The 23,708-nt window shown below is 43.7% G+C and overlaps 1 protein-coding gene across 1 annotated transcript in view; it reads right to left on the bottom strand.

Moving 5' to 3' along the window:
- Positions 1-4,019: 4,019 nt before the first annotated feature.
- Positions 4,020-23,708, bottom strand: part of LOC146607820 (polyunsaturated fatty acid lipoxygenase ALOX15B-like) — a 32,224-nt gene continuing 12,535 nt past the window's right edge. Inside the window, exons 8-14 of the mRNA XM_085347095.1 lie at positions 20,604-20,807; positions 20,332-20,418; positions 20,076-20,245; positions 6,454-6,575; positions 6,229-6,329; positions 4,317-4,487; positions 4,020-4,211 (exon numbers count right to left, since the gene is read on the bottom strand). Coding sequence (XP_085203221.1) covers positions 4,020-4,211; positions 4,317-4,487; positions 6,229-6,329; positions 6,454-6,575; positions 20,076-20,245; positions 20,332-20,418; positions 20,604-20,807 — 1,047 coding nt within the window. The remainder of the gene's footprint in view (positions 4,212-4,316; positions 4,488-6,228; positions 6,330-6,453; positions 6,576-20,075; positions 20,246-20,331; positions 20,419-20,603; positions 20,808-23,708) is intronic.

Genomic DNA, 23,708 nt, shown 5'->3' on the forward strand with positions numbered 1-23,708 from the left:
ATTATCAGCACCAAGAAGGCTAATAGGCCTGTAAGATGAGCATGACTCTGGATTTTTATCTTTTTCAGCTATCAATGTTATATTAGCCTGATACATAGATTCTGGGAGTTTCGATTCTTCAAATGCTTTATTAAAAACCCTTAATAATAAACTATTTAACTTCATTTTCATTACCTTAAAAAATTCTACTGGGAAACCATCTGCCCCAGGACATTTCCCTGACTGGAGTGCAGATATAGCTTTATCCACCTCTATCATTGTTATGGGTGACTCCAGCAGGCTTACCTGATCTTCAGAAAGCTGAGGGAATACTAAGTCGTTTAGGAAGAAGCCTGAGTTAAGCCTTGTTATGTCCATCTCAGATTGATATAAGTTTGTATAGAATTCTCTGAAGCACTCATTAATCTGACGGTTTCCTACTTGTCTTTCACCATTCACATCCACAATAGCTGTGATAAAGGAACTTGATGGAGTATTCCTTGCAAGACGAGCCAGAAAGCGGTTAGGCTTACTAGCTGATTCAAAAAGACGTTGTCTGGCAAGAAGGACATCTCTTTCAGCCTTTCGCATTATCAAATTACGCAAAGATGTCCTGGCAATATTAAGCTCACTTAATGTTTCAGCTGATTTTGTTACATAGTATTGTTTCTCCAGCTTTTTTATATTATTCTCGATCTCTAACTGCCTTATTAATCGTTGCTTCCTTTTATGACTTGTGTATGAAATAATCATCCCTCTCATGTAAGCCTTACAGCTATCCCATAAAGTTCTCGTGTCTATCTCCTCTTTATCATTTATTTCTAAGAATACTGTTGTTTGCTCTGTTATGAAATGTATAAATTTCTCATCCAAAAGAGACAGTGTGCTCATCTTCCAAGACCTAGAGCGCTCAATATGTCTCATGGGTTGAATGGTTAAGACAACAGGAGCATGGTCAGAGAGACCTATATGACCAATATTTACCTGCTGAACTAACTGACTGATACACTTGGACATAAAAATATAATCTATACGAGATGCTGACAAGTGAGGGTTAGAATGGAAAGTGTACTCCTTAGATAGTGGATTATAGTGTCGCCAGACATCTATAAGGTCAAGCTCATTTATAATTTGCCAAAGGGCTTTGGAATTTTTGGTCAAAATAGATTGTGGGGGAAATTTATCCATTTTAGGGCATAAAACACAGTTAAAGTCACCCGCTAATATTATATTAGCACAGTCCATGTCCACTAATTGACTAAATAATACCGTATAAAATTCGCCATCCTGTGCATTCGGCGCATATATATTACCTAGGAGAACAGTTTCCCCATGCAACATCCCTTTAACCAATATATATCTTCCTTCATTGTCCTTGTGAGTGGCTGTAACATTGAAGGGAACATTGAAATTGTTTCTGCCAGTGGTCTCTCAACCAACCTCCTGAACATTTTTTGGACTCTTGTTCTCTGGCTCTGGCTCTGGCTCCGTTTGTTGGGATTCTATGAAATAATTGAATGAATTAAAATGAATGTAGTGAGATCAATGAGCTGCATGTTATGCAGACAGAGATGTTCTACAAGTTCTTCCTTTGAAACTCAAAATAAAGAGGCAGTAAGAGAATCTCAATTGTGTGTGCCACAATCCATTATTTCTGTTTTAACTGCACATCCTCAACTGTCAGGTGGAAGAATGTCAACCTATCAGACAAATCCTGATTTAATTAGGTGATTAAAATAATTTAATGCTTATAAGAGAAAATATCAGTGAATCTGTCCTAATATTCATTGAAATTCTAGGATTTCATTTGGATGTCTAGTACTAACAAACTAGCATGTGCCTGTGTCTGTGAGATGTACAAATAAAATCTATGTTTTTAAATATTTTACATGACTTTTTGATAAAAGATAAGAAAATTCACAAACATTGACAACACCGTACTTTAAGCTTTGAGTTTAATGTTTAAAACATGTGATCACGTCAAGTCAGTTAAAAAGTATTTTGAAATGAATTCTAAGATAATTATTAAGATGATTAAATGAAACAACATTTTAGACTCATATTTTGTCTCAGTGTCTGGGTATAGCATGGTTACATTAAAACGGAATGCAGACAATGCCTACATCGTGTTGAGAAAAAAAAAGGAAAACCACCCTGTTTATAAAACTTTCACTGCTGCAGCTTCATATCTATTCAAAAGGTTTCTCTGTGCACTGAGAAACAAAGAAGGTTATGATATGCATATGATTAAATTATGAAATACAAGGAAGGCTAAATCAGTAGAATCAGTTATAAACCAGAGCTCACTTTTTCCTCTGCATTCTATTCTAAATATGAAAGACATACAGTGCAGTAGTAATCAAGAAAAGACACCAATTCATCCATGAGTTGAAACAAATAACAAAACTTTTCACTATGTGACTCTTTCACACATACAGGGAGTGCAGAATTATTAGGCAAATGAGTATTTTGTCCACATCATCCTCTTCATGCATGTTGTCTTACTCCAAGCTGTATAGGCTCGAAAGCCTACTACCAATTAAGCATATTAGGTGATGTGCATCTCTGTAATGAGAAGGGGTGTGGTCTAATGACATCAACACCCTATATCAGGTGTGCATAATTATTAGGCAACGTCCTTTCCTTTGGCAAAATGGGTCAAAAGAAGGACTTGACAGGCTCAGAAAAGTCAAAAATAGTGAGATATCTTGCAGAGGGATGCAGCAGTCTCAAAATTGCAAAGCTTCTGAAGCGTGATCATAGAACAATCAAGCGTTTCATTCAAAATAGTCAACAGGGTCACAAGAAGCGTGTGGAAAAACCAAGGCACAAAATAACTGCCCATGAACTGAGAAAAGTCAAGCGTGCAGCTGCCAAGATGCCACTTGCCACCAGTTTGGCCATATTTCAGAGCTGCAACATCACTGGAGTGCCCAAAAGCACAAGGTGTGCAATACTCAGAGACATGGCCAAGGTAAGAAAAGCTGAAAGACGACCACCACTGAACAAGACACACAAGCTGAAACGTCAAGACTGGGCCAAGAAATATCTCAAGACTGGTTTTTCTAACGTTTTATGGACTGATGAAATGAGAGTGAGTCTTGATGGTCCAGATGGATGGGCCCGTGGCTGGATTGGTAAAGGGCAGAGAGCTCCAGTCCGACTCAGACGCCAGCAAGGTGGAGGTGGAGTACTGGTTTAGGCTGGTATCATCAAAGATGAGCTTGTGGGGCCTTTTTGGGTTGAGGATGGAGTCAAGCTCAACTCCCAGTCCTACTGCCAGTTTCTGGAAGACACCTTCTTCAAGCAGTGGTACAGGAAGAAGTCTGCATCCTTCAAGAAAAACATGATTTTCATGCAGGACAATGCTCCATCACACGCGTCCAAGTACTCCACAGCGTGGCTGGCAAGAAAGGGTATAAAAGAAGAAAAACTAATGACATGGCCTCCTTGTTCACCTGATCTGAACCCCATTGAGAACCTGTGGTCCATCATCAAATGTGAGATTTACAAGGAGGGAAAACAGTACACCTCTCTGAACAGTGTCTGGGAGGCTGTGGTTGCTGCTGCACGCAATGCTGATGGTGAACAGATCAAACACTGACAGAATCCATGGATGGCAGGCTTTTGAGTGTCCTTGCAAAGAAAGGTGGCTATATTGGTCGCTGATTTGTTTTTGTTTTGTTTTTGAATGTCAGAAATGTATATTTGTGAATGTGGAGATGTCATATTGGTTTCACTGGTAAAAATAAATAATTGAAATGGGTATATATTTGTTTTTTGTTAAGGTGCCTAATAATTATGCACAGTAATAGTCACCTGCACACACAGATATCCCCCTAAAATAGCTAAAACTAAAAACAAACTAAAAACTACTTCCAAAAACATTCAGCTTTGATATTAATGAGTTATTTGGGTTCATTGAGAACATGGTTGTTGTTCAATAATAAAAATATTCCTCAAAAATACAACTTGCCTAATAATTCTGCACTCCCTGTACTGTTTTAGGAGCTAAAGGAGAAGGACCCATGTCCTATCATTCAAATTGAAATACTGTTTTCAATCACCTCTGGATCCAAGTGTCTGTATGGCAGGTACAAATTCTTGTTCTTATTCTTTTCCTCCTGTTTGATTTCTGTACTCAGCTGTTTGAGCTTGTCTTGGAAATCACTTATCAGGTGGAGAGGAACCTTCTCACTAAAGTGCTTCTCTGGATAGTGGCCAATTGGGATCTGATGACATCAATATGGGAGCAAACATTTAGTTTTGCATTTCTATTATATCCATGAGTTAAGCACGATAACATTTTCTTCATGAAGTCTTTGCAGCGCACTTACACGATCAGAGTACTGCTTGCTGAGTAGCCACATGACAGCCATGCCATGAATTACTGTGTTTATCCCTGGGAATGTGGTCATCATAATTTTCTCACTTGCTGCCCCCTTTTCTGTTGGTGGGGGAAGTTGCAAAGAGGTAGGACTGTTGGGCATAAAGCCACCGTAGTCAAACTGCATTGTAGAAGAAATTAATAAGTCATTAATTATTGATAGGCTTTGAATTTTTGCTCTGGAATGTGATAGGGACGACAAGTTAGGGGGTCATTAGGTCATTAGAGGTCGGGCTAATTGACATCTAATGATGTGCTACCTGGTTGCTAGCTACAGAGCTATGGTCAGGCTAATATAAAAACATTAACACAGGATAGATGAAGATGTAAAATACTGACTGGGATCAAAAAAACTTGCATCATAACTTTGAAAGATTTAGGAGTGATAAGAGATAATGTCTCTGCTGTTTTTGATGAATTCATATTTAAACTATCAGCCAAGGGAAATGTGGACTAGTGACCAAGGCATACCAAATATTAGGTTTGGCAGATGGTAAGATAAATGAATCTATAAAGATAGATACTCCTTTGGTTTGATGTAGTGACAGATAAAGGCTCAAGTGAAAATTCTGTCCATTTTATTAAGGATTTAAGATTACTTTTAATGTGACTATGCTGAGCATGTTGATATATTAAACAAATCGTTCTCATCCCAAAATGTAACATACTGACGCTATGTGACATACAAACGACTTGACCTCAGAACTCGTAACATACACGCTCGGAAGCCAAATCACCTGTATGTTACACATTTTGAGGCATGAGAGCCATTTGAATTCAATCTATAAATGGGAATTTCGTTTCCGATCTGATAATGAATCACTTTGGAAAACACTATCTGATAGGGTTAAGGTTACGGTTTTGGTTAGGATTAAGGTTGGGGTTAGGGCTGGAAAAGATGGCTGGAGCGTGGTTTAGGGCTGCAGCTAGCATTCTATTGGATTTACTCCACAATCCGGAGCGTATCATAGTGACGCATCACATTCGCAATCCCAAGGCGTAACATCCTGATGATTTGTCATGTCCCACAGTGTTCCTGAGGAACGCGAAAGGTGACCTTCCGCATTCTTATGCTACGTGCCGGGTTATGGGTGAAATACAGTAGAATGATGCTCCCGCAGCAATACACGTTCCAGCCATGTATTTCAGCCCTAACCCTAACCTTATCTCAACTAGCACTTTATTGATGTTAAATAGTGTTTTCCAAAGCATTTCAAATACAATGAACATAAATTTGTAGATTGCTTCCAAATGGTTCTGTTTCCTCATTTTTCCGACTTGGTCATTTAGAGATGTGTTGGTTGCCCTGAAGTGTAATATGTTGATGATTTGTCACCTAGCGTAAAATATTACGCTTTGGGAGTGAGAACGTGTTGAGAGACGCGTAAGGGTACCTTTCGCGTGAACGACGTGAGCCGGCTCCTTATCGCAAACCGTGGGTTTTTTCTTTTTCTTTCTCTCACCCTCTCTCTCGCACTTTTTTTCTGCTTCACTCCGCATGCGAGCCTTGTGCAGTGTTCACTTATTCACAGGGGTCAACACACCAGGTACCTCTGGACATTTGATTAAGCAGACTATTAAATCAGATGCCTTTCCTGAAGCAAACCCAAAGGGATTTGTGTCTCCTTCTGGAATCAAGCTGGGAATCTTTTACATACGGTTTTACAGGTTTAAATCTGTAAACCACTACACTATGGAAACATGATGAAATCATTAAATATTGAAATCTTGTGTTTACTCTTGACAGGGGGGTTTTACAAAATCCCTGACAAGCCTTAAACTGATCTATTTAAGTAAGACAGACAAAACTACAGAATGTGATGGGGAAAAAACATTATTATGAGTAAACCATAAGCCTTCACCTGTCCAGAGTTGACAGCTGAGTGCTGAGCAGAGCAAGTGAAGATCACCATGGTGACAAACTTGACCATCTCATCGACAGTGCTGAATTTCTGCGGAATTCCTGATCACAAAAAATAATAAAGTGAATCACTTCAACACATACAGAGAGTTAATTTACATTGCTTTACAATAATATACAATGTCTCCGTTATCACGACAAGGTTTGATTCTTGTTTCAAACTTGCCTGTGCTTTCCTGTGACAGAAATCCATGCTCAAAGATTTCTTTAATCCAGTTTTGCACTTCAGTGTCTTGCTGGACCTCATCATCAGACTTGTAGTAATGGCCCAGCACTGAACTCACAAATCTTTGACAGAGACACATTCAGTCAAACACAATCCTGAAAGTATTATGGGTTGGAAAACACAATGTACAATTTATATTTATATTTCAAGTTATGAAAATGATTTGTTAAACATGTTTGTGGCTTTTACAGTAGAAAAAATATAACTTTTTTCCATTCGGTTTTTAATTTTTTTGTCTGAATTTAGATCAATTGTGCTAATATAGTATGTCAAAATTAAAAAAATAACTTGAATTTCAGATATTTGAGGTTGTGCTGAAAATAATGATACCAAACAAGGCAAGATAACAGTTTTTAAAGGTGAAATATAGAGGTGAAATCAAAAGTAGTCAAAAACGACCAATAAAACCCAGGACCCCAGAAGGTTAGATTAGATTAGATTAGATAGAACTTTATTAATCCCTCGGGTGGGTTCCTCTTGGAAATTCGATTTCCAAAAAAGCACAGCACCGACAGAAGTTACAGAGTTAAAGAATATTATATATATATATATATACACACACACACACACACACACACACACACACACACACACACACACACACACACATATATATAAATACAGAGACAATATAAATTAAATATACGAAGGGGATAAATGGGAATAAATAGGAATAAAAAATAAAAATACAAGTGAATTGCACATTTCAAGTATTGAGGTCTATTGCACTGTTGACTATTTACAAAAGTATTGCACAAAAGGTATTGCACAGTGAGGTGAAGAGGCACTACAGCTTAGTTGTTCCCCCCTCCTTTGTCCTCCTGTTTCCCCTCCCTCTCCCCTCCAGAGAGGAGTTAAACAGTCTGATGGCGTGTGGGACAAAGGAGTTTTTAAGTCTGTTAGTTCTTGTCTTTGGGAGAAGCAACCTGTCACTGAACAGACTCTTCTGGTTGTTAATGGCCGTGTGCAGAGGATGCCTGGCATTGTCCATAATGTCCATCAGTTTCTTTAATGTCCTTTTCTCTGCCACTGTCACCAGAGTGTCCAGCTTCATGCCGACCACAGAGCTAGCCCTCCTGATCAGTTTCTCCAGCCTGGATGAGTCCTTCTTTGCTGTGCTGCTCCCCCAGCACACCACAGCATAGAAAAGTACTCCAGCAACCACCGACTGGTAAAACATCCTCAGGAGCTTCCTGCAGATGTTAAAAGACCTCAGCCTCCTGAGGAAGTACAGTCGGCTTTGGGCTTTTTTATACAGGTGCTCTGTGTTGCATGACCAGTCCAGTTTATTGTCCACCCACAGCCCGAGGTACTTGTACTTGTTGACCACCTCCACCTCCTCCCCCTCTATCTGAACCGGCAGTGGACCTGCTCTAGACCTCCCGAAGTCCACAACCAGTTCCTTAGTCTTTGAGGTGTTGAGTTGCAGGTGGTTTGTGTGACTCCATGCGACAAAGTTCCTCACCAGACTTCTGTACTCCTCTTCCTGATCATCCCAGATACACCCCATGATGGCTGTGTCGTCTGCAAACTTCTGAATGTGGCATAATTCAGAGTTGTAGCAGAAGTCAGAGGTGTACAGGGTGAAGAGAAGAGGGGACAGCACAGTTCCCTGTGGTGCTCCTGTGCTGCTGACCACTGTGTCAGACGTGATGTCCTTCAGCCTGACGTACTGTGGTCTGTCGGTGAGGTAGTCGGAGATCCAAGCGACCAGGCAGGGGTCCACCTCCATCCTGTTCAGTTTTTCCTGAAGCATACAGGGCCGGATGGTATTAAAGGCACTGGAAAAGTCAAGAAACAGGATCCTGACCGTGCCTTTTCCCCCATCCAGGTGTGAGTGGGCTCTGTGTAGGAGGTACAGGATGGCATCCTCCACTCCGACACCCGCCTTGTATGCAAACTGTAGTGGGTCCTGGGCATGTTGTACCTGTGGTCGGAGGAGGTTGAGGAAGAGCCGCTCTAGAGTCTTCATAAGATGTGACATCAGTGCCACCGGTCGGAAGTCATTCAGCTCATTGGGCCGGTTCTTTTTGGGGACCGGGACGATGCAGGATGTCTTCCATAGGGCGGGCACTCTCCCCAGTCGCAGACTGAGGTTGAAGACTCGTTGTCTGCCAAACCAAGTTCAGCAGCACACGCCTTTAGCATCCTAGGACACACCTTGTCTGGGCCTGCTGCCTTTCTGGGGCGAAGCTTCCTCAGTTGTCTCCTGACCTGATCCACTGTGACACTGGGAGATGTTTGGGAGGAGGGGAGGGGGGGAGATGTCTTGCTGCTGAGAGAGGGATTGGAGGAGGGGGGTGTCATGGTGTCAGGAAGGGGGGGAAGCGAGGGAGGTAGGAGAGTGGGGATTGGACTCTGTAGTGAAGGTGAGGGTGGGGGGGTTGTGGGCTGGTCAAACCTGTTGAAGAAGTTGTTGAGTTCGTTTGCCTTCTCCACAGTCCCCCCCACTGTGCTTTTCTTGGTGTTGTGGCCTGTGATGGTTTTCACACCATTCCAGACCTCCCTCATATTGTTCCTCTCCAACTTCTGCTCCACCTTCCTCCTGTAGGTGTCCTTTGCTTCCCTCAGGCAGCGTTTCACCTCCCGCTGTGCTGCTTTCATCTCCTCCTTCACTTTGCTCCTGAAAGCCTTCTTCTTCATGTTGAGGACAGCTTTGACTTCCTGTGTTTACCCACGGTTTGTTATTAGGATAACACCGTACCGTCTTAGCAGGGGCGACCGTGTCCACACAAAAGTTGAGGTAGTCTGTAAGACAGTGTGTCGCCCCCTCTATGTCCTCACCATGTGGGCTCAGGAGCACATCCCAGTCTGTGGTGTCATAACAGTCCCTCAGAGCATCCTCCTTTTCTGGGGTCCATCTCCGGATGGAGCGCGTTGTGACCGGCTGCCTTTGGACGAGGGGTGTGTATTGTGGCTGTAGGTAAACCAGGTTGTGGTCTGACTTCCCTAGTGGGGGGAGGGGGGTGGCTCTGTATGCATCTCTCACATTAGCATATAGTAGATCAATTGTCCTGTTGCTCCTTGTGGGACAATTCACAAACTGGTGAAAAGCAGCCAGAGTAGAGTCCAGTGTGGCATGGTTAAAGTCTCCAGATATAATAATGAAAGCCTCGGGGTTTTGTGTCTGAAGTCTTGCTGTGACTGTGTGTATTTTCTCACAGGCAGCTGTTGCGTCGGCCCTCGGAGGGATGTAAACACACACACAGATCACATGACTGAACTCCCGAGGTAGATAATATGGCCGCAAGCTAACAGCTAGCAGCTCCAGGTCCGGACGGCATACCGAAACTTTAACGGAGACGTGTCCAGGGTTACAGTATCTGTTGTTAACGTAGACAATGAGTCCCCCACCTCTGCTTTTTCCGCTGGCCTGCGTGTCCCTATCGGCTCTCACGGATGTGAAACCGCATAGGTCTACGTTAGCCTGCGGCGTTAGCTCGGTTAGCCACGTCTCCGTGAAGATAAACAAGCTGCACTCACGGTATAGTCTGTGGTTGTTCAGAGCGCACAGTTCATCAATCTTATTCTGTAACGAGTTCACGTTGCCCATGATCACTGTCGGGATTGATGGTTTGAATCGCCTCCGGTGATCCGCTCTCCTCGCTCCAGCTTTGCAGCCTCTGTAGCTCCTCTTTAGCTCGGCCGGGATGTTGTGTCGCATGCCGGTCTGTCCCTTTGTTTTTAGTGCCAGCAGCTCCGCTCTCGAATAGATGAAGGAACTGGTTCCAGAAGTTTTAAAAAGTGCATTATCCATCTTGTATCGCTATATCTAGGAGGTATAAGTAGAGGAAGGTGAAAAAAAGTTTGAAAAGCCTAGTCTAAAAAAGTTAAAGTTAACAAAAAAGGTGCGGTGTTGCAGAGCTACTTGGAAAGGCTGCCGTCACTCCAGCGCCATCTTTAACCTTACAGGTTAAACACCTGTAATGTAAAAAAAAATGGATTTGAGAATGGATTATTAAGAGGTACAGTATATAAAATGGTTGATACTCAGTCTACTGATGTCCTTTTTTCTTCTTCTTCTTAAAAATAAATAAATAAATTTAGTTCTATATTTGGTAATGAGGTGGTGAGAGGAAATGGAAAAGTAAGATTGAGCTGTCTGGAACAGTCTGGAATCAGATCAGGGATTCTGGGTGTTCTGGTCTGTACCTGAATCAAGAAGCACTGAGACACCCAAACTCTACTGGACAGCACAAAAACAGAAACTTATCTTGGTCTTATTTTCAAAATGCTTACATCCCCATCTTCCCTTCCCCAAGTGGAACATGGCTCGGGCAGTGGCTGAACCAAAATTTGGGTGTGGGAGGAGTTTAGAGAGGCCATGGAAAAAGACTTATGGACTGCCTGAAAGATATTTTGGCAAACCGTCAGGCAACTTAGGAGAGGAAAGTGGTGTTACCTGCACTGTGTATAGTGCAGGTGAAGCGCTGCTGACTTTGACTGACAAAAATATTCGGGCAATGGAAGGAATACTTTGAGAACCTCCTTAATCCCACTGGCTCGTATTCCGTAGAGAAAGCCGAGTCTGGGGATGAGGGGATGATCCAACAATCTCCAGGGGTAAGGTCACTGAGGCAGTTAAAAAACTCCTTGGTAGTGGAGCCCTTGGGGTGGATGAGGTCTGCCCTGAGTTCCTGAAGGCTCTGGATGTTGTAGGACTGTCATGGTTTACGTGTCTCTACAATGTTGCGTGGAGATCAGGGGTGGTACCTCTGGACTGGCAGAGTGGGGTGGTGGTTCCCACCTTTAAGAAGGGGGTCCGGAGGGTGTGTTCCAACTATAGTGGGATCACACTCAATATTCCTTCTAGTCTGCGCACGTGCGCAATTGCGCACTGCTGGCACGGTCTCTGCGCATAGAAAATCTGCGTTACTCACAAATAAAAATCTAACCTGAATTTAAATTAAAATCAATACTTAAACACTTCTGCTTTGCAGTGTTAGTCAGTAAGTGCCTGGCTAGCAAAGTGGCGGGGCTGATGTGGAGTGAAGCCCCGTTAATGACAACGCGTACAACCATTGGAGATGTGAGCAGGACAGACGGAACCATTGACGGAAAAAGTGTGGACTTTATACCAGTTTTTAAATTGTGTTGATAGGCCATGTAAAACCAGAGTTATGATAAAAATCGTTTATATTTACTGCGGGAAGAAACGGTAAAAACAGTGTTTTATAAGGAAAACGCTAGAAAGCATTCTCCGCCTGTGAGCAAAAACAAAACCAAAAAAACCCCACCCTTTCCTATTGGTCGAAACATTTTCCATGTCGACCAATCAACAAATGATATGGTTACATGGCATTTAGTTGTTATGAAGGGGGGAAGTTTTAGGAGTGACAGCGGTGTTTTGAGATGTGAGAGATTTGCATCTTTTAGCGCAAATCTTGTGTAGTTAGTGTGTAGCGTAGTCAATAGTTTTGTTGTGTGTGTCAGAATAATGAGGCGACTACTGAATGCTATAGGTGTTACAGGAGTGATACATCTCCTGTTGTCAGGCCTGCAGGTATCAGGCTGTTGTTTATGGAATCAGAACGATGCAACCTTGAAACGAAACCGAAAAAAATATTGAAACCAAAAACAAATATTGTAACTGAAATAAATGTACTGAAAAATCTTGTATTGAAACGGAAAAAACTTTGAGACAACTTTGAGACAGACCCAGACCACAACTACTTTGTGGTCTGGGTCAACTTTGCTAGCGAGAGACAGAGAGAGGCGTTGAAAGGCTGCTCCAACGGGACTTATTATTTCAGAGGAAAACACGAACACAGTGTACAGTCCAGTCTTAATAGCTTACTTACAGCTGGGCTCGTCAGGCACTCTTTTTGGCTGCAGTGGTTATTATTATGTTTATATGCTTCCAGCTCCCGTTTCTGCTCCGTGACAGCTCGTACTTTTCCTTTCTCTCCCTCCCTCGCTCACAGACACATAACGGGTATGGCAGTCCATTCTCCCTGCAGCACGGACTACACTGCCCATGAGGCTACATTGTTTAGGGCGATGCCTGTACTCTGCTATTGCCTTCATATTAAATCCTTTTTGTATAATAATTTTTAGAGGCTCTTATTGCGTGTTTTGTTTGGGTTTCCACCGGTGTGGAATTACCAAAAATAGAGAGACCATAGCCTAACATATGAAACAGGAAAATACCGCCATGTAATCCATTTATTTCAACAAACTAACTGTATTCTAAATATCACCTATTGAGCGGTAACTGTAACGGATGCATTTACTCATTTTGTATTTTAAATACGTAACGCTGGTGCATGTATTACGTTACTGCCCAACACTGCCTGTTGATGAGATCTTGTGCCGTTCCTAAAACACCGGCCTCCAACTTCTAAAGAGACACCGGTGTCCCTAAATTTAGCAAATATTAGCTTCAGGCTAGCTTGCTACGACGAATAGGCTAATACCAGCATTTTACCACAACTTCACCAGATGTAGCTAAAAAAAACTAAACTAATGTCCAGTCCAGTGGGACAGAAAGGAAAGATGACAAAAAATGATTACTTACTTGCGGTTTGGAGGGTCAAGCTGAAATTGAAGCAGCCATTGAAAGACGGGAAGAGAGAAAGATGGCAGCTTGGTCAGCACTAGTGGCCTATATAATGTATGCAAATACATGCGGGCCGGAATTCCCCCCAGCGCGCCCCTGGACACCAAAACAGTGCCAGCAGATTGAAACTGAACAATGGTTTGAAACCGAAAAATGTATATAAACTGAAAAATGGATTGAAACTGAAAAATGGTTTGAAACCGAAAAAAATTTGATTGAAACCGAAAAATGGATTGAAACCAAAAAAAACTGATTGAAACTGAAAAAAAAAATTGTAAGCGAAAACAAAAAAATTACAGTTTCAAATAATTGTTTTTCACTATCATTTTTGTTTTTCGGTTTCAATACAAGATTTTTCAGTACATTTATTTCAGTTACAATATTTTTTTTTGGTTTCAATATTTTTTTCGGTTTCGTTTCAAGGTGGCATCGTTCTGATTCCATAGTTGTTCTCCTTTATCTCATAGTGGACAGAAATTATTATTTGGGGTGGCACAAATAATTTGTGTGGCATCACATTTGGTGCAAAACACCTGATTGTCCTGGAAATAGTTTGAAATGTTTATTTTAAAAAACGCCTTGGCTGCATTTTTAGGTAAATAGCTGCAAAAAACATTGTAGTTTGCATAACTCAGTTACTCTTTTGAAGAAGTAACTACCGTAATTGTCGGGCTATAAGCCGCTACTTTTTGCACAAGCTTTGAACCCTGCGGCTTTTAGTCAGGTGCGGCTTTTCTATGGATTGTCCATGATTTTTGTGATATCGTAAGACGATTTGTTTTGTTTGTTCCGCTGTTGTACGGCACTACGTTGCCTGGCGGAAGGATCGGGGTTCAAGAGTGGTATGTTGGTCACATGTCCATCCGCCAGGCAACATAGTGCCGTACAAGTAGCGCGAAAAACAAACTTCAAAGTAGCACTACGCGTTCAGCGGGAGTCGTGGATGACCAGCGGCGATAAACTTGCGAAAAGCAAGTTATGCTCAACACCACCAGTGGATTCTGACAGCGTGGAAAAGTGTGAAAACATCCACTATCACCAACGGATTTCGAAGGGCTGGACTGCTGCATGATGAAGAGGAGGACACCGCCACGGCCCTTCAGAGGGTGTTCGACTCTGACACTGACAATGAGGATTTCTTTGGTTTTGAAAGTGACAACGAAGGAAAGAAGCTGAGAGTGGATGACGAAGCCATCCTGAGCCTGTTCGTTTCCGACACTGGAGAAGAGGACTTTGGTGGTTTTAGTGCGCAGGAAGATGGTGGTGAATGACTGACTTTTCTTCTTGTTAAAGCCGTGTCACTGCACCCGAGCCTAAAAGGTAGTCCGAATCTATTTTTCTGGTGTGCTGTAGGTTACTGTTATGTACTACATTTGTTACTCATTTATGAAGCACAGCACATGTGCAAATATGTACCCATAACTTGTTTTTCAAAATATTAATAAAAGGGGTGTGTCTCCAAACAGCCATCTCTTTCCTGACAATTCGCTTTGTGCATATTCTCTTACATATGATAAGTCAACATTGAAACACCTGCGGCTTTTGGTCAGGTGCGGCTAATGTATGTACAAAACAGGATTTTCCCCTGATTTTAGCTTGTGCGGCTAATATTCAGGTGCGCTTTGTAGTCCGGGAAATACGGTATATAATTAATTGCCCAACATTGGTCATTATATACTGTATTTCGCAGACAGAGAGTTACAGGACTCTCTCCCAGACCACAGACTCATACTCATAATAAAAGTCAGAAAAAAATAAGGTTGTTTTCAAAATTGGAGTTCAAATTATTTTTACTTCCAATAATGTTAACACACTACACAGGTCATGAACAATTTAAATTTTCATTGTAAGTGGGCTAAAGCACTTAATTAAAAGTAGTCTAACATAAATGTAAATGCTGTAAGTTGATCATTTTTATAAACCATGTAACTTGGGTGGATTCGATGCTCGCATGACCCCAGTCCACACGTCTGCTGTTGCTCACAGTGGTCCAAGGGACCACTCAGGGAGTTTATGTGTTTGCGCAGACACATGAAAAATAAGAGGGAACTTTGATCACACTCCTCAGCTTACCTGGGAAATTCTATGCCAGTATGAGGAGTTTGCCCAACCAGTCTTTGGTTTAGGGCCCGGATGGCTTGGGGATAGAAGCTTCTCTTGAGTGTCTCTGTCCTTGCCCGGATGATGCGGAATCTTCTACTGGATTGCACAAGTTGGAACAGTTTGTTGCCAGGATGGGATGGGTCCTTCAGTCTCTGCGCTGCTCTAGTCCGGCATCCCCTGGTGTAGGTGTCCTGAACCGGGGGGAGAGCAATCCTGCAGCAGCGTTCTGCTATACGGATCACCCTCTGAGGAGCTTTTTAGTCCTTAACAAAGCTGTTCCCAAACCAGGATGTGATGTTCTGTGTGAAAATGCTCTCCACAGCGCCTGTATAGAAAGTCCTGAGGATCTCTGAAGAGACCTCAGGTGTCGTAGGTGGTACAGGCGCTGCCTAGCCTTTTTGGTCTGGACCTGAATATGGGCAGAACATGTCAGGTCTGAGGAGATGTGGACACCAAGATACTTGAAGGATGGCACCCTCTCCACTGGAGCTCCATTGATGATAGTGGGCTTGTAGTCTCTGTGCTGACTCCTTCTGAGGTCCACCACCAGCTCCTTGGTCTTGCCAACGTTCAGCTGGAGATGGTTATCCTGGCACCATGATGCCAGATTCTTCACTTCATCCATGTAGGCCGTCTCATCATTTTTGGAGATGGCACCCAACACCACTGTGTCGTCAGCAAACGTCACAATGGTGTTGGAGACCTGGGAGGCCACATAGTCTGAAGTGTAGAGGGGTAGAGGGAGTAGAGCAGTGGCGAGAGGACAAATCTGTCATGATCCTGGGCCATGTTGGCCCAGCATTCTTAGTTTCTTGTATTTTTGTATTTTGTTCCTTATGTGACTTCCCCTTGTTACTTTTACCCCCTGTGTGCCCCTCTGTCTATCTGTGAGCCCTCGTTTCCCCTCGTGTTTTATTCCATATTTTCCCCAGCCCGTTATGTCTTCGCTCTCCCCGTGCTCCCTCTCTCCTCCTGTCTGTGCCTCTGTGTACTTCCTGTTTTACTTTGACAGTCTCCCGTCAGTATGCGTCATGTTGTGTTGCTCCTGCCCTGTCTCGTTACGATTATCTGTGTCGCTCCAGTATAGCAGAGCAGACTGTACCCGTTGGTGAGAGTGACTGTCTTTTTCTCGTTCTGCTCGAGCATTCAGATCCCAGACATCATGATAACATACCCCTCGAGAGTAAAGCCGTGTTTTCCTCTGTGGATTACAATCTGCCCTCAGCTCAGCCATTAGCCTCACCAACCTCTGCTCAGCCATTAGCTTCGCCAGCCCAGTCAGTTAACTCTCCTACTGTTCAGCTTCCAGCCCAGTCAGTTAACTCTCCTACTGTTCAGCTTCCAGCCCAGTCAGTTCACTCGCCTACTGTTCAGCTTCCAGTCCAGTCAGTTCACTCGCCTACTGTTCAGCCTCCAATCCAGTCAGTTCACTCACTTGCTGTTCAGTTCGCAGTCCAGTCTCCAGTCCTCCAGTCCGCTGTGATTCAGTCTCCTGTTCTCCAGTCCCCTGTAGCTCCATCGCCCTCAGTTCAGTGTGCCGCTCCGTCGCCCATAGCCCAGTCTCCTCCCGTCCGGTCAGCCCAGTCTCCTCCCGTCCAGTCAGCCCAGTCTCCTCCTCAACCACCAACTCCACTCTCACCACCACCACTCGCTCAGTTTCCTGTTTCCCAACTCCCTGTAGCACAGCCATTTGCTCCGTCATCAGCAGCTACGTTTGCAACAGAACCATTAGCTCAGTTTCCTGTGCAGTCACCTACTCCACTCTCACCACAACCGTTGCTACAGCCATCAGTGCAGTCCCCTGTGCCAGTGCAGACTTCAGTGCAGTCCCCTGTAGTAGTTCAGCACCGCAGTACAGCTGAGCTGGCTGCAACCGTGGGAGAGAGTGACGGTGAGTCACACACTCAGCCCAAGTTTTCTGATCCCGGACCCCATGACTGTTCCACCACTGTGAGTAACTCTGTTTTGCCTGCCATTGTGTTGCCTGACTTGGATAACTCCGCCACTGTGTGTTTGGACTCTAAAGACGTTATTCCGAGTGACACCTTGGTGCCAAGTTATTCACCGACCGTCCTACCTAGCGATCTTTGTGTTCCTGAGCAATCAGATTCTTGTAACGCTCGCAGCATTTCCTCTGAGTTAGCCAGTATGAACATTTCACCTGTAGAGTTAGCGGAACCAAAGACTGTTATTCTACACCAGACTCACCGACATACTGCTACCAGCATTGTAGCCCCGCAGAACCGTTTTACTCAGCCTGTATATTCTGAGGTTTCTCAGTCTGAGCTCAGCCACACACCACCACCATCATCAGCTCAGGATGTAACAGTGCATGCTGAGGAGCACAAACCCCCTGAAACTGTATGTTCCATAGCTGATGCTCCTTCTAGTGACTGTTTCATGTTCCAGCCTGTTTTGTCTTTAGACATTTCTGATGTTTCTCAGCCAACTCCTCAACCAGCCATTGCTCTCTCGGCTTCTCAAATAGTTACTGAGAATGAGACCTGTGTTGCTGAGCAAGCCAATTTAACATCCACTCCTAGTGCTCTGCCTGAGCTAGGCGACACAGAGAATATTATCCATTCCTCTGCTATGAACAGTTTAATCATTACACCAGCTCCTGTATCTGTGACGCCCAGTGTTGCTCCGTCAGTTTCTCAGGCTGTGGTTTTTTCTGTGCCACAACTCGAGAAAGTTAACTCAGACGCTGCCTGTGTAAACTCCCCTTCGCCCGTGCCTGCTAAGCATAAGACTGTTTGCTCTGCACAGCCCCAGCCGTTGTATCTCGAGCCGACTGCGTGCCCTGTGCAGCCACAGTTAGGGTCCCCTCAGCCAGAAGTCTCCGCACCTGCTGGCTCAGCATCTGTCTCCGCTGGGGGTTCAGGAGAACCTCTCCAGCCGCTCCTCGTCTCCGCTGGCGGCTCTGGTCAGCCCGGCCAGCACCTCCTCGTCTCCGCTGGAGGGTCCAAGTCGCCTTCGCCTGGTCCAGCCTCTGCTTCAGCTTTGCCTTCGCCTGGTCCGGCCTCTGCTTCAGCTTCAACGTTGCCTGTGGCTGACACGCCACCATCTGGTCCTATGCCCACCAAGCCTCGACCAATACGCCCGACGCTTGGTAGCCGCTGCCGTCTTCCATGCAGTCGGCCTCCGGACCCGCTCTGTTGCCGCCGTCTTCCACGCGGCCGGCCTCCGGGCCCGTTCTGCTGCCACTGCCACTTTTTACGTGGCTGGCCCCCGGAACAGCCGAACTGTGAACTTTTGTGCTGTCGCCCCCCAGGTTGACCTTCTGACCTCTTCGGACTTTGCTCCCCTGTTTTGAACTGTTTGTGTATTTGTGGACTCAGTTTTGGGCTCCTGCTCCTTGTTTTGTTTGGTTTCGTTCCCTCCGTCCTGGTCCCCCGTCTCCCGCCCTGGGTGGGTTGTTTTCTGTTTTTCTTGTGTTTTGTTCTCGGGTTTGGGCTGTCGGGAGCCGGCCCTTGAGGGGGGGGGGGGGGGGGGGGGGGTTGGTGTCATGATCCTGGGCCATGTTGGCCCAGCATTCTTAGTTTCTTGTATTTTTGTATTTTGTTCCTTATGTGACTTCCCCTTGTTACTTTTACCCCCTGTGTGCCCCTCTGTCTATCTGTGAGCCCTCGTTTCCCCTCGTGTTTTATTCCATGTTTTCCCCAGCCTGTTATGTCTTCGCTCTCCCCGTGCTCCCTCTCTCCTCCTGTCTGCGCCTCTGTATACTTCCTGTTTTACTTTGACAGTCTCCCATCAGTATGTGTCATGTTGTGTTGCTCCTGCCCTGTCTCGTTACGATTATCTGTGTCAGCTGTGTTCCCCATATGCTCCCACCTCCCTCGTTAAATCGCTGTGTATTTATGTCCACGTTTCCCTCTGTTCAGTGTTGCATTCTCCCTCATTCATGGCCGTGTGTTTCTCTGTGTGCTAGTGTATTGCTTGCGAGTGTAGTTTCTTATCAGTTTGTTTCACCGTTTCCCTCCAGCATTAAATCTGTGTTTTGAGCTTATTCCTGCCTCTGTGAGCTTGCGTTTGGGTCCACTTCCTGCCTGCCACACAGCCGAATCATGACAAAATCCCTGTGGTGCTCCTGTGTTGATGGTGATGCTGTTAGAGACACATCTACCCACCCTCACCTCCTAAATTCTGCCAGTGAGGAAGACCAACACCCATGCACACAGATGGCTGTTGAGTCCTAGATCCCTCAGCTTTGTGAACAGTCTGCTGGGCACTATTGTGTTAAACGGTGAGCTGTAATCAACAAACAGCATTCTCACATAGCAATAGCTGCAGTAAAGCGGACGCTGTATTGATCTGTTGTGGTGAAGAGAGAACTGTGTAAAAGTGAAGCTCTCAATTTACCGGTCGATCTAAGTCCCTACCCTACCCTATGGTCACAAGCTTTGGGTAGTGTCCAAAAGAACAAGATCATGGATACAAGCGGCAGAAATGGGTTTCCTCCAAAGGGTGGCTGGTCTCTCCCTTAGAGATAGGGTGACAAGTTCGGCCTTCCGGGAAGGGGCTCAGAGTAGAGCAGTTGCTCCTTGAAAGGAGCCAGTTGAGGTAGTTTGGGCATCTGACAAGGATGCCTCCTGGATAAGATATTCCGGGCATGTCCCACTGGGAGGAGGCCCCAGGCAGACCCAAGACATGGAGAGATTCTATCTCTAGGCCTGCCTGGGAATGCCTTGGCGTTCCCCCAGACAAGCTGGAGGAGGGGACTGGAGAGAGGGAGGTCTGGGCTTCTTTGCTTAGGCCGCTGCCCCTGTAACCTGGCTCCAGATAAGCGAAAGAAGATGAATGGATGAATGGATGGTGTTCTAAGAAAGAACTTTAAAAACTCATGAAAATCATTTTCTAAAATTGACATATGCATTTTCAAACAAAGTAGCAATGGAACCTGTGAATGATATCCCAAAGCCTGAGCCCATAATCCCGGTAGTAGAAGTTTGGTACATCATTCAGCCCACGCTCTGCGATATCATCAGGGATACAGAGGGAGCTGTAGGTCAGTGAGGCCAGTGTTCTCTGCAGGATTGTGATGGCACCCTTTCCACCTGAAGCTGTATACTAGAGAACAGTCAAATCTCAGTGAGAGGCAAATACTGTACATAGTACTGGAAAATATATTTTTAGGTTTATTGGTCTTTTTATACCTTAGTAAAAGAACCAGTCTCAGACAATAGAAGGTCCCGAGCTAAGTAGTTGATCTGTAGAGTGTAGCGAGTGTGAGGTATGAGAAGCTGATGAAAAGAGAGAAATTGATTAGTTAGAACACAATTTCTTCATGTGCTTGTTTTATTGTCACGTTTTTTGTGTTTAGTTCTATGTTTCACTGCTCTACAACAATGAAGAAACTAAACTACAAAAGTCAAAGTGACAAGTCTTGATGCTTCTAGCAACACCACAGCTCCTAAACCTTAGTTACCTTGTACAGAGGATGCACCATGGGCAGGTTGCGCTCCAGTGACACTGTAAAAACTTCAGCCAGCAGGTGAGTGCGCAACAGGTGAGAACTGAGTTCAAACAGATTAAATTCTGCACTTCTCACAAAGATCTTGGCCAACAACCAGTCGTACACAGAATCACTAGGAAGAAAGATTGGGTTGTCCTCGGCTGGTTTCTGCTTCAGCTGCAGGAGAAGGAAAAAAATATTTTAATATATTAAATTAAATTATACATTAAATGTATTTGTTAATGCTGATCAATAACAGACAGGTTTTTTGTTTGTTTGTTTTGTGTTAAAGGAGGCATTGCTAGTCTGAAATATAACTGTGTTAACCTAAAACTTCAGTCATTCTACACATTTAAACTGTAACACTAAAGACGAAAAATCGGATTTAAAGAAAACAATGTTTTTAAGGTGTCAGAAAAGAGGCTGATATTTGAAAAGTCAATGAAATAATTACAAAACAGTCATAAAGAAATGACCCATGAAATATTGGCAAATTCACCTCAGCCTAACCCAGCTGAGGTGACCACCACCATTAGTAGAAGAGGTCATCAACTTATAGGATGATTGGTGGTTCGATCCCTGGTTGCTCCAGTCCGCATGCCAAAATGGCAAGAGTTACCCTGGGTTAAGAATACTGAACCCCGAGTTGCTCCCGATTTATAGCTAAATGTACACTACCAGTCAAAACGGGTGGCTGTTGCTCAGGTGGTAGAGCAGATTAGCTACTGATCTTCTCAGGTGGTAGAGCAGATCAGCTACTGATCAGAAGGTTGGTGGTTCGATCCTTGGCCTTCCCAGTCTGCATGTCAAATATCCTTGGGCAAGATACTAACCCCAAATTACCCCCCGATGCATTCCTCGGAGTGTGAATGTAGATTAGGTTGCACTTTGTCATGTAATTAATATATCCTTAGTGCTTATTTTCTTATTATATTGTTTTATGTACTTTAATAATGAAGGTTTGTAAAGCAAGGCCACTTTTGACTCATAAACTAAGTGCTCAGCCAGACTGAAAAACAGGATGTTAGTGTTGAGCTATACAAGTATATTAATAAATACAGGAAGCCAGACAGAAAAGAGGAACTTGTACCATATAAGGAATGTTGGTATTGTGGAGATACAGAAATTCTTTATTGCTGCCATATAATCTGCATCATTATAATTGCATTAATAACATTATTTACAGCATTATTCCATTTAATAATATTTCTCACAGTATTGATACTGCATTACAGTTGTTTATTGAAGATGTCCATTTGAGGATCCTTCCATTATGTTAACTTTTATTACAAGTACGGTTAGAAGTATTTTATACACATTGCATATCTGTGCTTATTTTGAGTTGATGTTCAGTTCATTGAGGGTCTTAAGCTTCACTGGCGTGACTGTCCAGGTGATACATGCTGAGGGAAACTAGAACATAGAAGGATAACTGCAATGCATGCTTACAGTACATATAATACATATAATCTAGGAATAGGCCTGAGCAGAGGCCCAAATGTTTCCAGCTTCTTGTTGCAAACCTGTTGCATTTTATTCTACTTGGTAACAGATGAGCAGAGTCAAGAATTAGCCTCAGAGACCCTGAGGGCTTAAGATTATTACCTTGTATGGAAGGTGTTATCAAAATGAGAAGTTCTATGTCTGTTTATAGCTATTAAAGATGTACAAGATGTACGATTAACTGTGACTAATATTTGGAATATTTGGAGATGTTTTCTCCAGGCTGTTACAGTTTTTTCTGATTGCTTAAGCACATTTTTTGTAACTATTGGCTAATTTTGCAAAACTCTTCACACAAATAAGAAAACCTGTCACCCAATAATCAAAACATTGTAGTTCTCTTGCAAAAGCAAACACAGCTAGATTAACTCTTCACACCTTCGTAAAAATGGTGTTTCCATATCAAACAGTACACACAAGCCATCATCTACTAAGCACACAATGCGCCAACTGCACACTGATGGTATGAATACAAAACACATCTGGCTTTTGCTTTCTCTGTGCACAAGGTAGGCTATGTCAGTTTGAGCTCATACTTCTGTCATAGATCCATAAGCATAGAGGGATCCAAACTTCAAGTAATGGTGTTTATTCAAACACATCAAAACAAACACAAGTGTTTATTTCCAAGTATAGGATTATTTGCAGTCGCCATAATGACTATATGGGTTACTTGGTCTGCAGTGAACATGCTTCCTCTGCCCCCAGCATCTGGTCATCTAGCAATTCTGTAAAGTAACATTTTCAGTATTTTTACATCAATGGTATTGGTGTGTTTCTCATTGGCATATGGCAGTGCTACAAATCTTTGTGCAAAGTGACTGTACTAACCGATTCTTCCTCTTGCTCCTCCTTGTCCTTGTCGTCCTCTTCATCCTACTTCTTCACCTCCACGTCCTCTTCCTCGGCCTCCTCTACTTCTCACTCTTTCTGCTCCCTCCATTGTACTCCGCACACACAGCTTACCTGTATTATAGTGCTTAGGCTGATTGCAAAGTGAACTAATTATCTAAAAAGGTTTTCACATGTGAAAGTATGCCAGACAGTTGGCAAATTAGTGTTACAGTTTTTTCTGAATGCTTAAACCCTAACTGTGATTCCTGTAGCACAATCTCTAAAACTATTCAGACTTATAGCAAAACCACTCACTGAGTTTGCAAAACTAAAAGCACAAAAACTGCTTTGCACTCAGTTTGCAATTTTGTAACACACACTTTGCAAAACTGTAGGCACAATTCACTGCACAACACTCAATTACCAAATTTCCAACACACTCCTAGCAAAAATTCCCCTCATCCCCAGACTCTGCTTCCTCCTCGGAAGACATGTCAGTGGGATTAAGGAGGTCCTCGAAGTATTCCTTCCACCGCCTGACAATTTTCTCAGTCGACGTCAGCAGCGCTCCACCTGCACTATACACAGTGCAGGTAACACCACTTTCCTCTCCTAAGTTGCCTGACGGTTTGCCAAAATATCTTTCAGGCAGTCCATAAGTCTTTTTCCATGGCCTCTCTAAACTCCTCCCACACCCAAATTTTGGTTCAGCCACTGCCCGAGCCATGTTCCACTTGGGGA

This window comes from Diplotaxodon limnothrissa, linkage group LG23 (genome assembly GCF_057381915.1).
Source record: "Diplotaxodon limnothrissa isolate DT_005_m linkage group LG23, D_limnothrissa_male_GT1.1, whole genome shotgun sequence".
Lineage (NCBI taxonomy): Eukaryota > Metazoa > Chordata > Actinopteri > Cichliformes > Cichlidae > Diplotaxodon > Diplotaxodon limnothrissa.